This window comes from Biomphalaria glabrata, chromosome 3 (assembly GCF_947242115.1).
Source record: "Biomphalaria glabrata chromosome 3, xgBioGlab47.1, whole genome shotgun sequence".
Lineage (NCBI taxonomy): Eukaryota > Metazoa > Mollusca > Gastropoda > Planorbidae > Biomphalaria > Biomphalaria glabrata.
This window is the reverse complement of record NC_074713.1, coordinates 28,291,428-28,312,901: the sequence shown is the minus strand read 5'-3', so window position 1 is coordinate 28,312,901 and position 21,474 is coordinate 28,291,428. Positions and strand designations below refer to the sequence as shown.

Here is a 21,474-nt window from a genome sequence, read left to right as displayed (position 1 = left end):
CACACTCCCAAACACCCTAGAGGGACACATTGCCACGCACCCTTCACACACACTCCCAAACACCCTAGAGGGACACATTGCCACGCACCCTTCACACACACTCCCAAACACCCTAGAGGGACACATTGCCACGCACCATTCACACACACTCCCAAACACCCTAGAGGGACACATTGCCACGCACCCTTCACACACACTCCCAAACACCCTAGAGGGACCCATTGCCACACACCATTCACACACACTCCCAAACACCCTAGAGGGACACATTGCCACACACCATTCACACACACTCCCAAACACCCTAGAGGGACACATTGCCACGCACCCTTCACACACACTCCCAAACACCCTAGAGGGACACATTGCCACACACCCTTCACACACACTCCCAAACACCCTAGAGGGACACATTGCCACACACCCTTCACACACACTCCCAAACACCCTAGAGGGACACATTGCCACACACCCTTCACACACACTCCCAAACACCCTAGAGGGACACATTGCCACACACCATTCACACACACTCCCAAACACCCTAGAGGGACACATTGCCACACACCCTTCACACACACTCCCAAACACCCTAGAGGGACACATTGCCACACACCATTCACACACACTCCCAAACACCCTAGAGCCCAGGAGACGAGCCTACAGAGAGGCAAGCTTCCTTGAATCAATGACTTCGTGACACGTGATGGGTGCTAAATAGTGGAAGAAGTCATTGCGTTGTACTTCCAGTATATTTCTCTCTTTTTATAGCTCCAGTCAGGCATGACGTTTACCACCTACCTGGCTACTCAGCAGAAACTCACAAACTATGACTAAGGTGACCTTTATGCGCTGAGTGTACACCACCCCAACTCTCCCCCACCCTAATTTTTTTGTTTGCTCTGAATTGAAATCATCAGCTCAATGATAAAATATTTAACGGGTTTAGCGTGAATGGGATAAGGGTTAATATTGGGTATAGAAATATAAGGGTTTAATCGTTTCATAGTTTAGTATCACACAGACCACATTACAAAAGTAATAAAGGAACATTTGTTAGGCATCTATTAGCTTAGCGTTTACCAGTCGCGTAGATGAGAGCAGAGATTAACCAAAGTATTGACAATAATAAAATAAATAAATGATAGATAGATAGATAGATAGATAGATAGATAGATAGATAGATAGATAGACCATAAACAGATACTTCCTACATAAACAAACATGCATACATATTTGACTACACCAAAAGTAAAGTGAACATGACCAAAGTAATAAGCTATGACACCGGCATCGCTTGGCAATCTCCTAAATAGCCACTAGTTGAAGCGAGGACAGATTGTCTATCTGAATGGATGCGGGACAGGTTAACTGGCTACAGACAAGGCCGATGAGTTAGCCTTACTTAATGGAGACTGCCAATATGACACATTGTGATCGCCCATAGCCCATTAATCACCTTGTCACCCGCGTTCAATGCTGGGATGAATTATTGACTAGAAAAATAGCCAGATTGGAAGCGTAAAGCGGAAGAGAGTGCCGGCCCCCCACCTCAACTAGAAAATAAAATAAAAGCTGAGAAATCTTATTGAAAACCATTACAATTAATTAAAAGAACTCAGTTGATCAGGACCGAAATTCTGCGTCAATTCAGAGCTGAAGCAAGGGGAGACAATGCTGAAATACTTTTCCCTCAATACAAAGGGGAGACAATGCTGAAATACTTTTCCCTCAATACAAAGGGGAGACAATGCTGAAATACTTTTCCCTCAATACAAACAAAAGCAAGGGAAACGTTGTGTTGATTGAAAGTACATCTGATGAAGATCAGTACTTAGTCCAAACTGTACAGCAGTTGATTGAAAGTACATCTGATGAAGATCAGTACTTAGTCCAAACTGTACAGCAGTTGATTGAAAGTACATCTGATGAAGATCAGTACTTAGTCCAAACTGTACAGCAGTTGATTGAAAGTACATCTGATGAAGATCAGTACTTAGTCCAAACTGTACAGCAGTTGATTGAAAGTACATCTGATGAAGATCAGTACTTAGTCCAAACTGTACAGCAGTTGATTGAAAGTACATCTGATGTACATCAGTACTTAGTCCAAACTGTACAGCAGTTGATTGAAAGTACATCTGATGTACATCAGTACTTAGTCCAAACTGTACAGCAGTTGATTGAAAGTACATCTGATGAACATCAGTACTTAGTCCAAACTGTACAGCAGTTGATTGAAAGTACATCTGATGAACATCAGTACTTAGTCCAAACTGTACAGCAGTTGATTGAAAGTACATCTGATGAACATCAGTACTTAGTCCAAACTGTACAGCAGTTGATTGAAAGTACATCTGATGAACATCAGTACTTAGTCCAAACTGTACAGCAGTTGATTGAAAGTACATCTGATGAACATCAGTACTTAGTCCAAACTGTACAGCAGTTGATTGAAAGTACATCTGATGAACATCAGTACTTAGTCCAAACTGTACAGCAGTTGATTGAAAGTACATCTGATGAACATCAGTACTTAGTCCAAACTGTACAGCAGTTGATTGAAAGTACATCTGATGAAATGAACATCAGTACTTAGTCCAAACTGTACAGCAGTTGATTGAAAGTACATCTGATGAACATCAGTACTCAGTCCAAACTGTACAGCAGTTGATTGAAAGTACATCTGATGAACATCAGTACTCTGTCCAAACTGTACAGCAGTTGATTGAAAGTACATCTGATGAACATCAGTACTCTGTCCAAACTGTACAGCAGTTGATTGAAAGTACATCTGATGAACATCAGTACTTAGTCCAAACTGTACAGCAGTTGATTGAAAGTACATCTGATGAACATCAGTACTTAGTCCAAACTGTACAGCAGTTGATTGAAAGTACATCTGATGAACATCAGTACTTAGTCCAAACTGTACAGCAGTTGATTGAAAGTACATCTGATGAACATCAGTACTTAGTCCAAACTGTACAGCAGTTGATTGAAAGTACATCTGATGAACATCAGTACTTAGTCCAAACTGTACAGCAGTTGATTGAAAGTACATCTGATGAACATCAGTACTTAGTCCAAACTGTACAGCAGTTGATTGAAAGTACATCTGATGAACATCAGTACTTAGTCCAAACTGTACAGCAGTTGATTGAAAGTACATCTGATGAACATCAGTACTTAGTCCAAACTGTACAGCAGTTGATTGAAAGTACATCTGATGAACATCAGTACTTAGTCCAAACTGTACAGCAGTTGATTGAAAGTACATCTGATGAACATCAGTACTCAGTCCAAACTGTACAGCAGTTGATTGAAAGTACATCTGATGAACATCAGTACTTAGTCCAAACTGTACAGCAGTTGATTGAAAGTACATCTGATGAACATCAGTACTCAGTCCAAACTGTACAGCAGTTGATTGAAAGTACATCTGATGAACATCAGTACTTAGTCCAAACTGTACAGCAGTTGATTGAAAGTACATCTGATGAACATCAGTACTCAGTCCAAACTGTACAGCAGTTGATTGAAAGTACATCTGATGAACATCAGTACTTAGTCCAAACTGTACAGCAGTTGATTGAAAGTACATCTGATGAACATCAGTACTCAGTCCAAACTGTACAGCAGTTGATTGAAAGTACATCTGATGAACATCAGTACTTAGTCCAAACTGTACAGCAGTTGATTGAAAGTACATCTGATGAACATCAGTACTTAGTCCAAACTGTACAGCAGTTGATTGAAAGTACATCTGATGAACATCAGTACTAAGTCCAAACTGTGCAGCAGTTGATTGAAAGTACATCTGATGAACATCAGTACTCAGTCCAAACTGTACAGCAGTTGATTGAAAAATCTATTTTTTGTTCTTCTCTTTGTCCGGTCTCTTTCTGAACAGACATCTATCACAGCCGATTGAATTGATACATAAAAAGACATTGTCTTGCAGTCCAAAAAATTAAGTACAAAATCCTACGTATGACCTATTTGTGACTAAGAAATTTGTAAACGTTAGTTGTAGACAATTCAGTTTTCTGCCAGGTGTAGGTATGAAACACTGAAACACATCCTCCAGGTAGTTTGTGAAGTGGAAATAGGATTGAGAAGACGATAGGAATATCGGAGTTTTCATTTCCTAGACCGGCTGCTAACCAAGTCTAGAAGGCATACATAGATAATGTTATAATTACAATGAACTCAATAAAAAGCCTTATATATTAAACCGTATCAACGCATTACAGTGTAAGCACATCCCACTACAACACTTCATAGACTCATAAACTAAAATATACAATACACTTTGCATACCCAATAGAATAAACAGCCTAAGAACTAAAGTATATAGGCCTACAATGGAAACAATCAACATTCTAAAACACAAACTATATAAAAGTTCCAACGTAGATTTATATACACTTTATCGCTTTTTAATGTCCACGATCGTGTAATGAAATCCATGAAATTCTGGAATGTGCTGCAGAGTAGTGAGACAATATCTTGAAAATAATTTACGCACTGAAAGTTAGCGCTTTTTTGTTTCTGTATATTATATTATATATTATATTAAGTTATTTTTTAAAAAATTTTTTTATATTTAAAGAGCTTTAAAGTCGCTCACACACAAAAAATAGCATTTAGTTGGACCTATCTCTTTAATTGACAAATGTACCTGTATCCGGTCTTCAGGTAGACTGGTCTTCATGGCTAGTATTTCCCTTGTCTGAACATCCGGGTAATGGGCATCCTTGAAGGCCTTTTCTAGTTCATCCAACTGGTAGCTAGTGAAGATTGTCCTAGAGAGAGAGACAGGAATGACATCATTCCATTGCCTTACTTCACAGTATTTATTAACGTTAGGTTGAAGTAGATGGGTCAGACATGACATAATCTTCGAATTCTAGAACAAAGGGACTCCCAAAGTTGAATTAGCCCGCCCCTTCTCCGGTAACGTATTAGAGTAGCCTATCTGTGGGTCAAGGTTTAAGTATAAGATGACTTACCCCTCCCCCCCCCCCCCGTGTGTAGGTTATTAAAATCTAGTCAAGTCATTTTCTATTATAAATCTAATAAGTTGAAATTCTAGACAATTCAAGACATTTTACACTATTTAAAGCACTTGAGACACCTTGTTTACAGTCTCCAAGCATTGTGACTTTGTAGCAGTGAATGCACATTGGCCAGTCATACATTAAAACAAACGTATATATTTGAATTACTACGTAAAACTAAATTGATTGTGGCTTCAACATTAAATCTTGAACTTAGAGATAAGGTCACAGCCTCCAATGTAAGATGTTGAGAGAACGGGCCATGTTGACAAGACACAGCCATTAGGAGGCAGATTCCAAACAGATGGTCAAGACGTAGGGACAATTGGAGATTCTCGCCCAGAACCAAGGCGCCTGGAGGAAGCTGGTTGGTGGCTCAGGCGATTCAAAAGGTAGAGATGGTGAGATGAGATTGACCAGTGGTTCCCAAACCTTTCTTAATGGAAAACTTCACACATTCTGAGTATTTAGCGGAACACTTGGATTATTTTTAGAGAGATTACTTCACCTGGTGGCCTACTACTTCATTATACCAGTAATTCGTGGAACACCTAATTCAAACCGCGCGGAACACAGTTTGGGAAACACTGAGATAGAGATAAGGTTCCTCCTTTCAGAGCTTGTGGTCTATAGGGCAGATGATGTAAAGGTCATCTGTTTCTGTGGCCTACGGTTAACGAGGGTGGGATGTGGCATGCACAAAGACCAACCGCCTTTACTTTTCGCCAACTAACCATTAGAGCTGGGTGGACACAGAGGCGCCGAGGATACCAAAATTAAATCCAAGTCTTTACCAAGATTCGAACCCCAAGGAAGCCAAGTGCTTTACCGCTCAGCCACCGCGCTTCCGAGATAGAGAAAAGGGAAACGTTATATTTAATATAATTGTTCATGCAACGATCTGAACTTTTGTTTGATCTCTAGAGTCGCAGATCGAGAGTTGGTTAGGTACAAGCAAAATGACAGATTTAAATATCTTAGCGTGTGTGCGTTCAAAAAGAAATGTTGACATTACATTTTTTTTAAATGACAGAAAAGTTGACATTAAAATAGCGTGTTGAAATGCAATGGTATGGTAGCTACTTGCTGTATAATCTCCGTGATTATCTAGCTGACACATATGAAGCTGGTGATTTGTTTTTATAGCTGTTTTGTTTTCAGCTCACACTTTAACTAGCTACACGATTGTTACAATCATATTTCATTCGTTTGATCCTTATTGTAAACCATTAGTTTTATTTCCTTTCATTGTCCTTTCGTCACAGCTTTTTAGCGGCCTCCGAAAGGGGAAAAGACGCTATTAGTTTTGTGTGGAATGTCTATCCGTCCGTCCGTCCAGTTTAGATATCAGAAACAAGAAGAGAAAATGAAAATCAGACATCATGATATTTTAGATCATTCAAAGTTCTGATGCAACGGCTACTTTTTTCTTTTCCGAAAGTGAACCATTGAGTTTTTAAAATTACATATGCAAGCAGATTTTTTTTAAAAATACACCACTTTTAAATGAAAAACTTCACGCGAGGTAAGTTATTTAAAAAGGTGACAGACTTCTTCATTAATAACTCACGCTTCATTCATAGATTCGCGCATTGGTACACAAAAAAATTGCATGTAAAGTCACAATGGAAAAAGTGTGAACGAATCATTATAAAATATATTTTCCATTTATTAACTAACTCATTGAATGGAATACTTATTAAAATGTTGTTTTTAAAACGAATTTTGATACGAACTTCGTTTCAATTGTAAGTTTAAATTTAAAAAAAACGAACTTCCTTTATAGCGCGCAGTTTTGACATATCCTCATTAGTCATTATACACTTGCCAGTCTAAATAAGACTTTAAATAGAGCCTAGATCTCTCTCTCTCTCTCTCTATATATATATATATATATATATATATCATGGGCGTAGCCAGGATTTTTTTTCGGGGGGGGGGGTTGGGGGGATTCCCCCCGCCCCCCCCCCCCCGGGGAAAAAAATATATGTGTGTGTGTGTGTACATAATTAATCTTCATTACATTCTGACCATTTCGGAAGACGTTTATTGTTTATTGTAGACTCCCCGCCCTTGCCAGCAAGGGGGTCTGGTGGGAGCTCGCAGCGCTCCCCCAGCGCGGGGCTTTGCCCCGCCGCCGAGCACTATTTCTGGTATTGAAAGCCAACATAATGCATATTCTGAGGTATCTACAGTGCATTATCTTGCTATTAAAAAGTTTTATTTCAAAAACCTAATGTGCTATTCTTACTGACTTAGACCCTCTCGCGCCGTTCGGGCATTTTCCGGCAAGCTGTTTCCGCAACTCTTATTTTGCGTAATTCATTTTGTGTGAGAACATGTCCCGCAAAACCTCATGCGACGCTCTGTCACAACCTTACTAACGATTCGACTCCCAGTTCGGCATATGATTTCTTTGATTTAGAACCGATCTCTATGACTGACTCCTAAAATCTGTCCTAGCCATCCTTGTTGAGCCACATTTAATGTTTTTCAATTTCGGCAGAAGACTATTCACACTTTAGGCCTATTAATGGAGCCCAAGCCACTGGTAGAAATGTGTAACCTATCTTGACTACGATCTTGGAATTACATGCCTGTATTTCGCTTTAGATTTTATATCGAAAAGGAAAGTTTTTTCGTCAAATCATCTGTTGAGGGGTTTTAAACCAATAAATCTCTGGAGTTTTTTTTTTTGTTTTTTTTTAATTCAAAACCCCATTTAGCTGCGATCATAGAATTTGGTGACTGTAGTTTGCTTTAAAATAATATTGAAAAAAAATGTTTTCAACTCTGAACGCTCTGTAGGGGAATTTTAAACTCAAAACCATCTGGAGGGGTTTTAAACTTTAAAGAAAAAGCCATCAACTCAAAACCCCTTTGGCTACACTCATAGATTTTATAGTGTGTAATTTGCTTTTTTTTATATATTAAAGAGGTACTTTTTAGCTTCAAACCCCAACTGGAGGGGGGGGGGAGTAAACCCTTGGCAACGCTCATAGAATTTTGAATGTGTAATTTGCTTTTTTTATATTGAAGAGGGGGTTTATCGTAAATTTTGGAGGGGGGTTTTAAATCAAAATCTTCCTTAACTGTGCAGTTGGAATTTGTGGATTGTTGTTTGCATTTTTTTTGTTTGGTTTTATAGAAGAGGGGGATTTTACTGCAAAAACCTCTGGTAGGGGGTTTTAAACCCAAAACCCCCTGGTAGAGGGTTTTTAACTCAAAACCCCCTCGGCTGTGCTGTGGTAAGTGATGATTTAGTATTAAAATCTCACCTAAAATAAACAAAATGAAAGCAAAAATCAGTCACTTAATTCCGTTCCCCCCCCTCAGGGGGGGATTTCATTTCGGGGGGGGGGGTTGAACACCAAGAACCCCCCCTCCTGGCTACGCCCATGATATATATATATATGTATAAATAATTTGAAAAAAAAAAATTAATATTAAGGCAACAACTTATCTTCTAACAGCTTAGGGGTGTAGATGTATTTATTATGTAAACAGTAGTATCACATTAAGAAGTGAATCAGATACGAAAAGCATCGTAGGACTACACCATTACCCGGTACAAAAAGACCTACACTTCCTGATCATAACATTGGCCTAGGACCCTAGGTCTAGTAATTTTTAGATTAAACGTGTTAAGTCATATAAAATCTAGTCTAGATCTATATCTAAACTAGATTTATTTCTAGATCTAGACTTAGATCTATTTCTAGATCTAGATTTAGATCAGTTTTAGATCTAAATCTAGTTCAAGATTAAAGATCTAGAACTAGGTCTAGATCGAGATCAAGTTTGTATGACAAATGACAATGGAGATATTAATTTTTATTTAAGAGGGGAAAGTCTTGTTCAAGTCATGTCTAAGCTAGCTCACTACCTAAGCCTAAAGCCTAAAGTGGGTCAAGAATTTTCTTTTCTTGTTGCTAATTGATCCAATTTTGTTAGAAGAATAAATCTTTTTTAGTTTCTCTTTATTACATGTACCATGTTATTAATTTTAAATGCATGGATAATGTTAATAATTATTATTTTTAAAAATATAAGTGTACGCTAAAAGAATATATGGAGATGCTGTGGCTGAAGGGTAAAGCACTTGGAACCGAAAGTCCCGTGTTCGAATCCTGGTGAAGACTCTAGGTCACTACATCACAAATTGAAAGATTAGAAGCAGGATTAATACAGCTATGGGACCCCACGATGACCTGCTAAATACTGTCAAATGCAAGCTTAAACTCTATGGCCATATCACAAAATCCTCAGAGCTCGCAAAGACCTTTCTTCGTGGAACAGTGCTAGGATAAAGAATAAGAGGCAGACAGAGAAAGCGATGGGAAGACAACATAAAAGAATGGACAGGCACGTCATTGAAAGAAATTATATCCAAGGCAAAAAGACAAAGCGTAATGGAGAAAGACGGTGGACAAATCTTGTGTGGTGCCCCAACTGTCCAACAAACTCAAGGATACGTGAAGGTAAAGGTGAAAGTGTGAAGCACATTGGAACTTTGAGAAGATTTGAAGGAAGAACTGGATATGATTTGGATGAAATGAACTGACCTATGTCTTCTTTTCTTCTTTTTCTTCTTACTTGGTCCACCCATTGCCATGTGGTCAAACACCGGACTGTCCATGTCATCTTTGTCGCTTAAATCTGAAAAAGAAAAGATGAATTAAACTTATAAAGCTCATGTATTCAGAAAACACAGAAAAATAAACAAAATATAGAGGAGTGAAGAAAAAATGGAGCATGTATCAACCAACATAAAACTTTCTTGTACATGAAATGGAGCATGTAACAACCAACATAGAACTTGCTTGTACATGAAATGGAGCATGTAACAACCAACATAGAACTTGCTTGTACATGAAATGGAGCATGTATTAACCAACATAGAACTTGCTTGTACATGAAATGGAGCATGTAACAACCAACATAGAACTTGCTTGCACATGAAATGGAGCATGTAACAACCAACATAGAACTTGCTTGTACATGAAATGGAGCATGTAACAACCAACATAGAACTTGCTTGTACATGAAATGGAGCATGTATTAACCAGCATAGAACTTGCTTGTACATGAAATGGAGCACGTATTAACCAACATAGAACTTGCTTGTACATGAAATGGAGCATGTAACAACCAACATAGAACTTGCTTGTACATGAAATGGAGCATGTATCAACCAACATAGAACTTGCTTGTACATGAAATGGAGCATGTATCAACCAACATAGAACTTGCTTGTACATGAAATGGAGCATGTATCAACCAGCATAGAACCAGCATGTACATGTACTTGTACAAAATACTCGCTCTATAAAATATATAAAATGTATAAAGGAGGAATTGTCTTTTTTTTTTAAATTATTTTATATGTTGTTTTTTTTGTTTAAAAGTTTTAAAATACTGATCTTATTTGAAATTTAATCTTTTTAAACTTTCCTGTCAGGCAAGAAGATACAATTATTAGATTTAAGAAAAAAAATTCCAATTTAACTTTTTACAATCGAAAGATGTAATCACAGCCCTATATATATTATATCTAGACTGGAAAACGGAAACCAATCCTTATCCGCTATGGATCACTTCACAGACCTATATATAGAGATCGTTATGTACGTAACTCTTTTTCAAGCTGTAAGAGAAGTCACCTGAATCTTGGAAAATCAAATCTTTTCTGTCATAAGAAAAAAAATGATCTTTAGTTTTCAAAGTTTAGAAATAACGTAATACCATTTTCTCGGATTTTAATTAGAATGGGCATAACTATATATTCACGCAAATATATGAAATAAAGTCTTTTCCTGTTAGTTTCCATTGAGATAATGTTTCGAAAATCCTAGATCGAAATAATTCACCTCTGTTGATTTTAATCATCTTATGTACATTTCAATAGATTGATTACCTAGATCTTTTTTGAATATGTATTTAAAAATTGCAAAAAAATAATTATGAGAAGAGAGTGCTCTTTTTTTCGAATTTTAATGACTAGATCTAGGTCCTAAACATTAAATTATATGTTACATAGGTTAGGGTTGAAAAAAAGCTACAACTTGACTTCTTATAACTACTATATAAAAGAACGGCTTGTTTCAGCTTTTTAAAAGTTTTTCACGACATTTTTTGTAGTGTCCAGTCTAGGTATAATATATTGAGTCTATAGGTCTGTGGATGCAATTTTATCTTTTGTGTTAGAAATAAAATACTTTTTACTCATCATTTTGAGTGGGTAACACAAATCTTCATTCTAAACTAGTTTGGTGCACCATGATGGATTCGTCTGAAATGTCCTTGTGTTGTTGAGAATGCCACTATCTCAGCTGGATTTTGTATTCAAGTTTAGACCTTATAGAGTTGTAATTTTTCGGTTTTTTAATTTAAGGAAATGTTTCCTGTGTTTTTTGTTACCTATGATACAATTTGGAGATACGCTAAACACTTTTGGTCTTTCCTACCTTCGATAGAGCATGATCTGCACGGATATACACCTTTCCCAACATATCTATTTATTTGAAACGTAATCACCAACCTAATATAGTAAATAGGTCCTGTGATATGTCCGTGTCAATCTATGCACATGAGTACATTTGCTTCCGCTATTTTAACATGTTAAAAGAAGAGAAACCCCAGTCATGCAACTGGTCCTGAGGCATCAGATCCATTGAGCCCATTGTAATCTGTTGTAATGACTCAAGTGTAAGACCCGTAGTAGTTTCATTTGGGTATTTCCTTTGTGACGAGACACTACATTAAAAAATTAGAACGAACATAGATTAGAGATGTTAATGGACGAAGAAAGATGATTCCAAGAAAGCAGACTCACAACTAGTCCCAACTCTACTGTCCCAACTCTACTGTCCCAACTCTACTGTCCCAACTCTACTTATCTACCAACCACCAACAGACACTTTAGGCCTACACTTCATCCAAAGTCTGAGATGAATGAACTATGAACTGGAAATATATAGGTCTTGAATAAGTAGTGAACAAGTCATTTTTGTAATGCATCTATTTCTTTTTTCCTAATCATACATCTAGACACCACTAAAAGAGTGTTTCTCCTACACTAAAAAATTTAACAATTAAGTCATGTCATACAATATAATGTCTCTGTTGTATTTTTAATTAATTTTCGGAAGCTCTACTTATCTTAATTTGAACTTCGCTGTCTTCTCGCCTTATATTATATTTCAATCTGTCTCTACTCCGCGTGCATTAGTTGTTGACTAAGCTACTGAATCTGGCCAGTAAACCATTATGTCTAAATAATTTGGTTTATCAACCTCCAGGCTTGTAATGTTTGGCCATTCGGCCATTAAGCATGTGTTGTTTGGCCCACCAATTTAGGCATGAAATTTTGGCTTATCAACCTTTAGGCTTGAAGTATGCAGTCAATCAATTTAGGCATGAAATTTTGGCTTATCAACCTTTAGGCTTGAAGTATGCAGTCAATCAATTTAGGCATGAAATTTTGGCTTATCAACCTTTAGGCTTGAATTATCTGGCCATCCAATTTAGGCATGAAATTTTGGCTTATCAACCTTTAGGCTTGAAGTATGCAGCCAATCAATTTAGGCATGAAATTTTGGCTTATCAACCTTTAGGCTTGAAGTATGCAGTCAATCAATTTAGGCATGAAATTTTGGCTTATCAACCTTTAGGCTTGAAGTATGCATTCAATCAATTTAGGCATGAAATTTTGGCTTATCAACCTTTAGGCTTGAAGTATGCAGTCAATCAATTTAGGCATGAAATTTTGGCTTATCAACCTTTAGGCTTGAAGTATGCAGCCAATCAATTTAGGCATGAAATTTTGGCTTATCAACCTTTAGGCTTGAAGTATGCAGCCAATCAATTTAGGCATGAAATTTTGGCTTATCAACCTTTAGGCTTGAAGTATGCAGTCAATCAATTTAGGCATGAAATTTTGGCTTATCAACCTTTAGGCTTGAATTATCTGGCCAATCAATTTAGGCATGAAATTTTGGCTTATCAACCTTTAGGCTTGAAGTATGCAGCCAATCAATTTAGGCATGAAATTTTGGCTTATCAACCTTTAGGCTTGAAGTATGCAGCCAATCAATTTAGGCATGAAATTTTGGCTTATCAACCTTTAGGCTTGAAGTATGCAGTCAATCAATTTAGGCATGAAATTTTGGCTTATCAACCTTTAGGCTTGAAGTATGCAGTCAATCAATTTAGGCATGAAATTTTGGCTTATCAACCTTTAGGCTTGAATTATCTGGCCAATCAATTTAGGCATGAAATTTTGGCTTATCAACCTTTAGGCTTGAAGTATGCAGTCAATCAATTTAGGCATGAAATTTTGGCTTATCAACCTTTAGGCTTGAAGTATGCAGCCTATCAATTTAGGCATGAAATTTTGGCTTATCAACCTTTAGGCTTGAAGAATGCAGTCAATCAATTTAGGCATGAAATTTTGGCTTATCAACCTTTAGGCTTGAAGTATGCAGTCAATCAATTTAGGCATGAAATTTTGGCTTATCAACCTTTAGGCTTGAATTATCTGGCCAATCAATTTAGGCATGAAATTTTGGCTTATCAACCTTTAGGCTTGAAGTATGCAGCCAATCAATTTAGGCATGAAATTTTGGCTTATCAACCTTTAGGCTTGAAGAATGCAGTCAATCAATTTAGGCATGAAATTTTGGCTTATCAACCTTTAGGTTTGAAGTATGCAGTCAATCAATTTAGGCATGAAATTTTGGCTTATCAACCTTTAGGCTTGAAGTATGCAGTCAATCAATTTAGGCATGAAATTTTGGCTTATCAACCTTTAGGCTTGAATTATCTGGCCAATCAATTTAGGCATGAAATTTTGGCTTATCAACCTTTAGGCTTGAAGTATGCAGCCAATCAATTTAGGCATGAAATTTTGGCTTATCAACCTTTAGGCTTGAAGTATGCAGTCAATCAATTTAGGCATGAAATTTTGGCTTATCAACCTTTAGGCTTGAATTATCTGGCCATCCAATTTAGGCATGAAATTTTGGCTTATCAACCTTTAGGCTTGAAGTATGCAGCCAATCAATTTAGGCATGAAATTTTGGCTTATCAACCTTTAGGCTTGAAGTATGCAGTCAATCAATTTAGGCATGAAATTTTGGCTTATCAACCTTTAGGCTTGAAGTATGCAGTCAATCAATTTAGGCATGAAATTTTGGCTTATCAACCTTTAGGCTTGAAGTATGCAGCCAATCAATTTAGGCATGAAATTTTGGCTTATCAACCTTTAGGCTTGAAGTATGCAGTCAATCAATTTAGGCATGAAATTTTGGCTTATCAACCTTTAGGCTTGAATTATCTGGCCAATCAATTTAGGCATGAAATTTTGGCTTATCAACCTTTAGGCTTGAAGTATGCAGCCAATCAATTTAGGCATGAAATTTTGGCTTATCAACCTTTAGGCTTGAAGTATGCAGTCAATCAATTTAGGCATGAAATTTTGGCTTATCAACCTTTAGGCTTGAAGTATGCAGCCAATCAATTTAGGCATGAAATTTTGGCTTATCAACCTTTAGGCTTGAAGTATGCAGCCAATCAATTTAGGCATGAAATTTTGGCTTATCAACCTTTAGGCTTGAATTATCTGGCCAATCAATTTAGGCATGAAATTTTGGCTTATCAACCTTTAGGCTTGAAGTATGCAGCCAATCAATTTAGGCATGAAATTTTGGCTTATCAACCTTTAGGCATGAATTATCTGGCCAATCAATTTAGGCATGAATTATTAGGTTAATCGAAAGTTTAATCTGTTTAATTTGCAGTCCTTAAAATGTACATAACTGTTAAGTAATGAAGAACACATTGGAAGAACCAGAATGGTTTGTTTGTCGAAAACATTTGTTTACAGGCTCTATTGAATATACAGCCTAGAGTTCTAGAACAGTTATCACAATATTAAATACACAAAATTCATAACTTAGTTCTATACTATCACCACTGCATTTGTGTTTAACAGAAGATTAGAAAGATAATTCTCACAAAAAAAAAAAGAGTAGTCCGAACATTTTCTTAAGGTTGATTCTCGTCGAGTAGATCTAGTAGGCCTAGAAGCTTGTTATAATATAAGAAATATAATCGCATTGAGCTGTGTGGACGTGTATGCGTTCAAGAGTTGTGATAGTATAAATGCCTGTGTGTGTGTTTGTGGGCTGTTCTTGTATTTAATGTTTAAGAGCTTTGAAAATTGTTTTTAATGGAGTCTTTTACGTTTGTATTCCTTTTATGTTTGAATTTTGTTGCAGAGATCACAGAGAGACTAACTTATTGTTCACTTGGTTGGACTAGAATTACAGACCACCTGAACCTTTTTTTATTGCCAACTTTTATATTTGTAAATCTTAGAAGTTTTCTAAAACTTCTAGAACACTTACACAAAATGTACATTTTTATTTTTTCATTTTAAAATGGGATGAAGTAAGTATAGTTTTCATTCAATAAGCTTAATTTAAACTTAGAAGTAAAACAAATTTGTAGTCAGTACTTCTCGGACAAAATATTTCATACGCCTAATAAAATATTATTTTTTTTTATTTTACTGTCTTGAAACTCGAGAACACACTGAAGAGTTGTTTTTGTTTGTGGAATCTACTGATGTTTTGTTTTTGTTTGTGAAATCTACTGATGTTTTGTTTTTGTTTGTGGAATCTACTGATGTTTTGTTTTTGTTTGTGGAATCTACTGATGTTTTGTTTTTGTTTGTGGAATCTACTGATGTTTTGTTTTTGTTTGTGGAATCTACTGATGTTTTGTTTTTGTTTGTGGAATCTACTGATGTTTTGTTTATGTTTGTGAATCTACTGATGTTTTGTTTTTGTTTGTGAAATCTACTGATGTTTTGTTTTTGTTTCTGAAAGCATACTAAATGTTTTAGTATATAACAATAGTATAATACCCTGAAAATAAATGATTATTAACATTTTTTGTGTGTTTGATTTTCTTTGACAAAGCTTCTATCCCGTTGTCTGGGTGTTTGTCTACACTTCATTTCTCTCTCACTTCTCAGTCTCGGATCAAAGTGGAAACTTTGCCCAACTAATCAGAGTGGACGACATTCTATAAACCAATCAAACAATAAACCCAGTTATTAATCAATCAGTCGTAATTAATTGATTTAGTTTCATTTGTTTGTTTTGTTTATCGGTACATAGAAAATGTATTAAACTAAGAGGAGGTAAGCCTTGTGTAAAAAATCACGCCTTTCGCTAACTAATAGTATATATAAAACTCTTTCTATTTGTATAAGAACATAAATAGCTCATTGGTTAACACATTGGCATTTCACCATGGAGGCTTAAAGCCTCGAGTTCAAATTGAGATCAGAGCAACTTAAAAAAAATAGCATTTGAAAAAAAAAGAAGCAAGGAAACATTCTCCCAAAAACCTCCCCATCCACCCACCCACCCACATTCCCAAACTGGTTGACAAAATAAGTGATTAGCTCAGAGCGCATAGAGCATTCTATAAGCATGAATGTTGCGCTTGATAAAAACTATGAATAAAAATATTTCCAATCGCAGACATTTATTGTTGCTAGTGAAGATCTATTAAAAATTGATTACATGATTGATTACAAGTGATAAAATCAATGCAATTTCACTCATCATAATTTTTTTAAAACAACAACAACAACAACATATTGTTATACTGTAAATGTTTCAACTGTTTTTTCAATCATTGTATGAAAAAGATTAAATAGATAAAAATGGTTTTAATGTTTCATTAAATTGAATTTCAAATCTAGTATAAATCTACTTTGTTTCTTTATATATTTAATTTTAGAAAACATTTTGTTAAATTTATAAGCAAATATTTATTTAAAAACATTTTTCTCTTTGAAAAATATTCTACATCTAATTGAAAATAATGTTAATCACATTTAAATGCAATATTTTTTAATTTAAAATTATTATTCTCTTGTCGCTTTTCTATAAAAAAAATAATCAGTTTGAGCTTTTATCTTTACCTGAGGCTGAGTGGTAAAACCTTGACTTCTGAACTAAGCTGTCTAGGGTTTGAGTCTCGGTGAAGATTTAGAATTTTGGGACTTTTATGACGTCCCTGAGTCTACCCAACTCAAATGGGTAGCAGACAGATGTTATGAGTACCTGACATTGGTTGGTCGTTGTGCTGATCACATGACCCCCTCGTTAACCACGGACATATAAGCAGATGACATTTACATCATCTGCCCTATAAATCGTAAGGTCTGAAAGGATACTTTATTCTATTTTATGTTATTATTTTATTATTTTTTTTGCTTTGGGTCTAATTTAGTATAAAAAAATAAGGTATGAAAGGATACTTTATTCTATTTTATTGTTATTATTATTTTATTCTTTTTTTTTGCTTTGGGTCTAATTTAGCATAAATACATTTGGTCCCTAAAAAATTTGGCTCAAAAGCACTAAAAATTACCGGTACACCTAGTCATTTTTTCTTGAAATGTAAAGCACTAACTTTTAATGCGCCTGTTTCAAATGAGTTTTTGTAATTAAAAAAAAAATTAATTGTTCGTTTGAATGTTGGGATTTGAACCTACCGTTGCAACCGTACAGATCACGAGAGTTTTGAGTTGGGGAAAATAGGTTGAAGCTCATCACCGACTGGTGGCCACTAGCTCCAATAAGTTCCATGGGTCTCCATCGCTGACCACTGTCCACTCCGGGACCCCCTCGAGGTGTTACGGGCATTAAAGAATGATGTGGTTGGTCCTGCACTGACACGTTGGAATACGCTGATGGTAAGGATCCGTGAGAGGACGCTGCCGCTGCCTGGGACATGTGACCCATGACGGAGTCCTGCGAGGTCTTGCCGTGTAGCTTAGAGTGCCGGCGTCGGTCAAGGTAGGGCATCTGTCCATAATCCGCAACAGAAATAGCCCCATCGACTTTCACCTCAGAGGCAGCGACTTTATCCAGTGGCGCCTTCCCTTCACTTGTGTCCAGAGTGCGCTCACAAAATTCTCGGCATGGAACATCACTTTTGATGTCGTTGGCGTTGTTGTCGACATAAGTGCAAAAGTCATGAGCAGGGGAAGTGTCTACATGAGCGTCAGCGCTTCGTTCCGCCCCTGCTTCTATCGCACTCTCGAGATTCTGTGAGCTTGTTCTTCTCGGATCGTCATCAGAAAAAGACTCTCTTTTAGAAAGCTGCTGTTGCTGTAAACCCAACAAGTCCCGAATAGAAAAAGCTGTCGACTTCTTTGTAGTCTCCGAATACCCGGATGTTTTCGGCATTTCCTCACAAGCGTCAGCCATTCTTGAGAGAATTCTCCAGTCGAAATATTACAAAATCTGTATCGCACTTTCAAAGAAAAACATTTTTTAGTGTATTTTAAGATATTAAAGTAATTACAGAATTACTTTTAATTTACGTCACATCTTCTGTTGTATTCAGAATCCACAAACATGATTTAATGAAAAATCTCAATCTCAAATCAGAATGAGATATAACTAAGTCCGAGCGTTGTAGAGGTATTACTCTTTCAGTTGTGGACAGTAAATAGCAGCTTGCCGCTCGGCACAGTGCCCTGATCACAGAAGTGAATAATTCCAATTCTACTGAGCCTGTAAGAGAGAGTAGGGTGATGGTAAAACAGAGGATGGGGAGGGATCACCTTGCACAGATCGAGGGCTGAACTGTGTGATCACCTCCCCCCCCCTTCCCTGTTTTAAGCTCATTAAAGCATTCATAATTGGCCGATGGGCGCCGCCCGAGATGGCGCCCCTCACACCTCTCTCGTACGAGACCGTTCCTTTACAAGCAGCATTGTGTAACGATTAGCACTGACCGCCCCCTCCCATCCTCTTCCCCAAACCACCCTCATACTCACCGATCCTTCAAAACAGAAACATCAGATGATCCCGCGCCCATAATCACCCCACCCCACAGATTCGAAGCCAATCCACTCACATCCCTGGTAACATCACCGGGCTGTCCTTCCGGGGGGGAAAAAGACACTGTCTGGTCATGTTCGCTGGCTTCATCGATCAGCATCGATTCTTTCTGTGACCAATGCCAGAAGACTTGGTTGTCCACCCCACGACTCTCCCCATCTCCTAGCGTTAACCGGGGGAAGATCCTCCCACGTTTGATCATGACCGCCACGACCTGCGCCACACGACAGAAGAAACTGATAGAATCAACTGTCGCACGCATCCCCCCGTTCCCCTCTTTTTTTTCCCCCTCTTATCTTTAAGTTCCGTCAGTCAGTTCCATTAGCCTTTCCTGGGTTTTGTTTCAAACTTAGGTTCGCTGTTTCGCACTTTCACGTTCCTACATATTCAACACAACATAGAAAATAGAAGAGCAGCACTAGACTACAATTGTTTCTTAGGGTAGAAAGCAAGGCAAAACTCTGGATAAGCTCAAACCCTGGATAGTGAATGCAGCTCCAGATAGATCTACTGATTTGACATGGAGGGAGGGGGTGGAAAGAGGAAGAGGAAAAATAGTCACTTTAGTTGTTAAGCTAAATGGCTTCTAGGCAGAAGTACTGGTTCATTTTCACGTCGATGCTTATCTATATCTGATCTAATTTCTCTCGCCTATTCTCAGTGGCTCTTCAATTTAGTGCTCCTATTTTATATGTCACTTCTGTTTACCATTTGATACAGCACTAAAGCTTTCACTTATGCTTAATGAATTCATTTTCAACCAACTTTGAAGACTAGATCAAAATGACGTATTGTCTCGTTCCTAAAGACACATTTCGTATTTTAAAACTTCATTCACGTGTTTATACTTCGGCCAGATTGAATGTTAAACAAATAAGGCAGCTGACAAATTGTTCTATGTTTATCTGGCCAGTGGATAAAGGAGTACATGTAGGCTGTGGTGAACTTAACGACTTATAACCTTACTTTCTCTACGAAAAGATGCCCGGTGCAACAATTTCACTCTGGGAGGTTACGGATTTCACCAGGATTAGAACTCAAGCCATACAACTAGTCAAACACCTAGCGACAAAAATGTTTTCTTGAAGTGAACAGATATGAAGTGACCAGATATTCTTTAATGTTAGACTAGTGGCCAGATATTCTTTAGTGCTAGACTAGTGACCAGATATTCTTTAACGCTAGATTAGTGACTAGTGACTACATATTCTTTAATGCTAGGCTGGTGACCAGATATATACTACACCAGTGATGCCCAAAATACGGCCCGCGGGCCAGAACCGGCCCGCGACGTGGTTCTATCCGGCCCGCCGAAACGTCGGCACAATGTGAAGAAAATCCATTGTCCTAAAAAAAGAAGTTTAAAAAAAATCTTTCTCTACGTAGAGTAAATGGATTGGTACCGATAGTAAGCCAATATATTTGTTTTATAAAGAAAGAATGGCTCCCTTTAAAGAACATAACATTAAACAGCTTTAGGAAATCAAACAAATAAATAAAAAGGGTGGGATTCATGGTTTGAGACACGATAGTTGGATTGATAGATTATACCTAGAGTGGAGGATGGATGAGAATATTTACCTAAAATGAGAAGAAAATATGTCGGATGCATGTCTATTTTCTGTTTGTAAAAAAAATGTTTTACATGTTTCGGATGTTCCTTCAAAGTTGAAGATAGTTTACTTCCTAGTCCAAACCTCCCGCAGGACGACGGGGGATGGGAGCGGGCAGGGTTTGAACCCTCGACCGTCGATAAATCCGAACGACAGTCCAGCGCGCAGACCGCACGACCAGGCAGCGCTGACGAGTCTACCGACATATCTGATACCGCTAAAAATTTTGGTATTTATTCGCGATAAAAACAAGAGTTTTAAAATCAGAAAAGAAGTTATTTGGAGCATGGATGGGATCGCCAGTGGCAAAATTATGATAAAAAAAGTTTCAACAATCACAGAGAATCTTTTTCCCTTGGAGAAATTAGTGGGAGTGACTACTGATAGTGCCACAACTCTGGTTGACAGAAATAGTTTTAGAAGTCAAATGGAACCGAGCCTCTGTGGTCTCGTTAAATTATTCCCCAACAAAATCTATGGACCATGTGATGATGATCGTGTTCAGATTGAACAATATTCTTCGTTTCTAAACTCCATCAGCAGCAAATTGGTCAATTGTCCAGACAGAGCTACAATTGAAACGGATAGACTTACTTGATAATTTCAATTGATGCAGACTATTGATTTCTAATCCATCTTTCTTGCATAAACTTTTCGAAAGCTCCGAAAACAAGTGTTATGGATGATCACAATAATTGACTTACTGACTTAACCCTGTGCACTCCCAGGGGAGCCAAGGACCGCAACACCTCTCCTCCGAACTCGGTTCTGTGCAGTTTTCTTCATTTTCTCCCAATACATACAAGCACGTATTAGTGGGACAAACCTTTTCAGGGATGAATCGTGCGATACCGTAATCGTATC

At 37.4% G+C, this 21,474-nt stretch overlaps 1 protein-coding gene across 1 annotated transcript in view; it reads right to left on the bottom strand.

Annotated features, from left to right (window-relative positions):
* LOC106060820 (uncharacterized) overlaps positions 1 to 19,058 on the bottom strand; it is a 46,798-nt gene extending 27,740 nt beyond the window's left edge. Inside the window, exons 1-3 of the mRNA XM_056022338.1 lie at positions 17,641 to 19,058; positions 9,629 to 9,722; positions 4,685 to 4,808 (exon numbers count right to left, since the gene is read on the bottom strand). Of these exons, the coding sequence (XP_055878313.1) occupies positions 4,685 to 4,808; positions 9,629 to 9,722; positions 17,641 to 18,358 (936 nt within the window). The 5' untranslated portion in view covers positions 18,359 to 19,058. The remainder of the gene's footprint in view (positions 1 to 4,684; positions 4,809 to 9,628; positions 9,723 to 17,640) is intronic.
* Between the last annotated feature and the right edge of the window lie 2,416 nt (positions 19,059 to 21,474).